General features: G+C 47.3%; 1 protein-coding gene across 1 annotated transcript; it reads left to right on the top strand.

The window, feature by feature from the left end:
• Positions 1-456: 456 nt before the first annotated feature.
• Positions 457-2,561, top strand: LOC112468272 (golgin subfamily A member 6-like protein 2; the record flags this gene model as incomplete). The annotated part of the gene is made up of 2 exons (XM_025037391.1): positions 457-1,141; positions 1,432-2,561. Coding segments are annotated over exons 1-2 (1,815 nt in total), but the record flags the coding sequence as incomplete, so codon positions are not given.
• Between the last annotated feature and the right edge of the window lie 80 nt (positions 2,562-2,641).

The following is a 2,641-nucleotide window of genomic DNA, read 5'->3' on the forward strand; positions in this document are numbered from 1 at the left end:
TGAGGAGGTAAGAAGGGGAACAGAGGAGGGGCAGGTAAGAGGAGATAAAGGGAGGTAAAGTGTCTAGGCACTGAGAAGGTGGAAGCACGAACGGTAGCTGAGCTAGAGGGGCGCACGGTAGGTGAGCCGAGCCGAGAGCGGCAGCACGAGGTAGGGCGCGAACAATAGCGAAGGGAGAGGGACGACTCGACGCAGGATCCGGGACGCGGACAGCAGCGCGAGGCAGGGCATAGAGTAGGTGGTGGAGCTAGAGGAGGAAGTGAGCCGAGTTAGGAGGAGATGAGTGAAGGGAAAGAAAACGGGAGGGAGGGAAAGAATGCGATAGGTAAGGTTAAGGAAAAGGAGAAAGTTAGAAGGGGGAGCACGGGAAATATAGAAGAGTTGTGGAAAAGGAAGAGGGAGGAAATGGATAGGAGCGGGGGGGAGGAAAAGGAGGAGATTTTTAAGAGAAGTAACATGACGGCAAGATCTCCTAAAAAAGACTCGGAGATAGGTGTGAAGGAGTTGGGAGAAAGAATGGGAGAAATGATGGAGGAATTTAGGGCAGTGAGAGAAGAGCTAAGGGAGGGTTTCAAGGAGCAGGGTAGGAAGATGAAAGAAGAGATAGAGGACCTGAGAAGGGAGTTTAGGGAGCGAGAGAAGAGATGGAAAGAGGAGAGGGAAGAGACAAATAAGCAGAAGGAGAAAATGGAAGAAAGAATAAGGAATTTGGAGGAAAAAATGGAAGAGAGGAAGGAGGAGAAGAAGGAGGAGGAAAGAAACGGTAGAGGGGAGGTGGGGGAGAAAATGAGAGAACTGGAGAGAAGGCTGAAAAGGAAAGAAAAGGAGGAGAGAAGAAGAAACATTGTAATAAGAGGGCTGGAAGTAAAAGAAGGAGGGAGGAGAGAAAATGCAGAAAAGTTACTAGAAGGAATAGGAGCGAAAGTAAAGGCAATAGAGGTGAAGAGAATAGGAGGTGATGCAGAAAAAGGAAGGGAAATGGTGCTGTTGAAATTGGAGAACGAAGAACAGAAATGGGAGGTTATGGAAAAAAAGAGGAGCCTAGTGGGGAGAAAGGAAAGAATTACGGAGGACCTATCGTGGGAGGAAAGAAGAATGAATTGGAGGTTGAGAGAGATAGCGAGAGGGGAGGAAAGAGAGGGTAGGAGGGCATGGATTAAGGCAGGAAGAATAAGGTTGGAAAATACTTGGTGGAGATGGGATACGGAAGAGGAGGTGTTAAAGGATGAAAGGGGAAGGAGAAGAAAGGAGAGCAGAGGAGGGAAGGAAGGGAAAGAAGGTAAAGGAGGAGAGGAAGAGGTAGGAATGGAGACGGGGGAATAAGAGGAGAAGAGGATAGAGGGGGTGAGATAAAGAAGGACAACGCGAAAGTTAGAAGAGAAGAAGAGGGGGAAAGTAAGTCAGTTTGGAGGATAGTATTCTGGAACGTAGCTGGGTTGGAAAATAAAGATAAGGATTTTTGGGAAGGGCTGAAGAAAGAAGATGTGCTAGTCATGTTAGAGACCTGGATAGGAGAAAAGGGCTGGGAAAGAATAAGGGGGAGACTTCCAAAAGGGTACGAGTGGGGGGTGCAAATGGCGAAGAAAAAGAATAAAAAAGGAAGAGCAATAGGAGGGATGATAATGGGAATAAGGAAAGGATTAAAAGAAAAGGGAACGGCAATAGAAGTAGATAGGGAGGGTTGGATTACGGGAAAGGTCAGAACAGATGGCGAGAACTGGAGTATTATAGGGGTGTATGCAAAGAAAGAGGGGATGGAGGAGAACGTACAGGAGTTAGGAGATAGAATGGAAAAGAAAGAAGAAGGAAGGTATACGATAATTGGGGGAGATTTTAATGCGAGGACTGGTCAAGAAGGTGGGAGGATAGAGGAAGAGGAGGGAGGAGGACTGGGAGAAGGAAGAAGGTCGAAGGACAAGAAGGTGGACAGAGAGGGGAGGCTGTTGGTAAAGAGCTTAGAGGAGAGAGGATGGGAGATATTCAATGGAAATGTGAAAGGAGACGAGGAGGGGGAGTTTACTTTCACGGGGGGAAGAGGAGGTACGGTGATTGACTACATAATAGGGGAAGGAGAAGTAAGGGAGAAGATAGTGAGCATGGTAGTGGGGGAGAGAGTAGACTCGGACCATCACCCATTGGAAATAATAGTAAGAAGGGAGGAAGAGGAGGAAGGCAGGAGAGGAGGGTGGAAGAAAAGAAGCAGGGGGGTGTGGAACGAGGAAGGAGCAAAGAGGTTTATAGAAAAAATAGGAGAGGTGGAAGAAAAAGAAGAAGAGTTGAATAAGGAATGGGAAGAAATGGAAACAAGAATAACAGAGGCAATAAAAGGGGTAGAGGAGGAGCTGGGAAATAAGAAAGGGAAGGTGGGATGGTGGGATGAGGAATGTCGAAAAGCGAAGAAAGAGACAAGGAGAAAATTAAGGGACTGGAGGAAGAAAAGAGGAGAGGCCAGTGAGTACAAGGAAAGGAGGAAAGAATTTAAGGAGATATGTAAGAGAAAGAAGGAAGAGGAGAACCAGAGATGGGAGAGAAAAGTGGAGGGAGCAAGGAGGGAGGCGGAGGTATGGGAGATAGTGAATAGGGAGAGAAGGAAAAGGAGGGGAATAAAGGAAGGAATAGAAGAGGAAGAATGGAAAGAGCA

The sequence above is a fragment of the Temnothorax curvispinosus genome, unplaced genomic scaffold, assembly GCF_003070985.1.
Source record: "Temnothorax curvispinosus isolate PA1 unplaced genomic scaffold, ASM307098v1 QBEX01018249.1, whole genome shotgun sequence".
NCBI lineage: Eukaryota > Metazoa > Arthropoda > Insecta > Hymenoptera > Formicidae > Temnothorax > Temnothorax curvispinosus.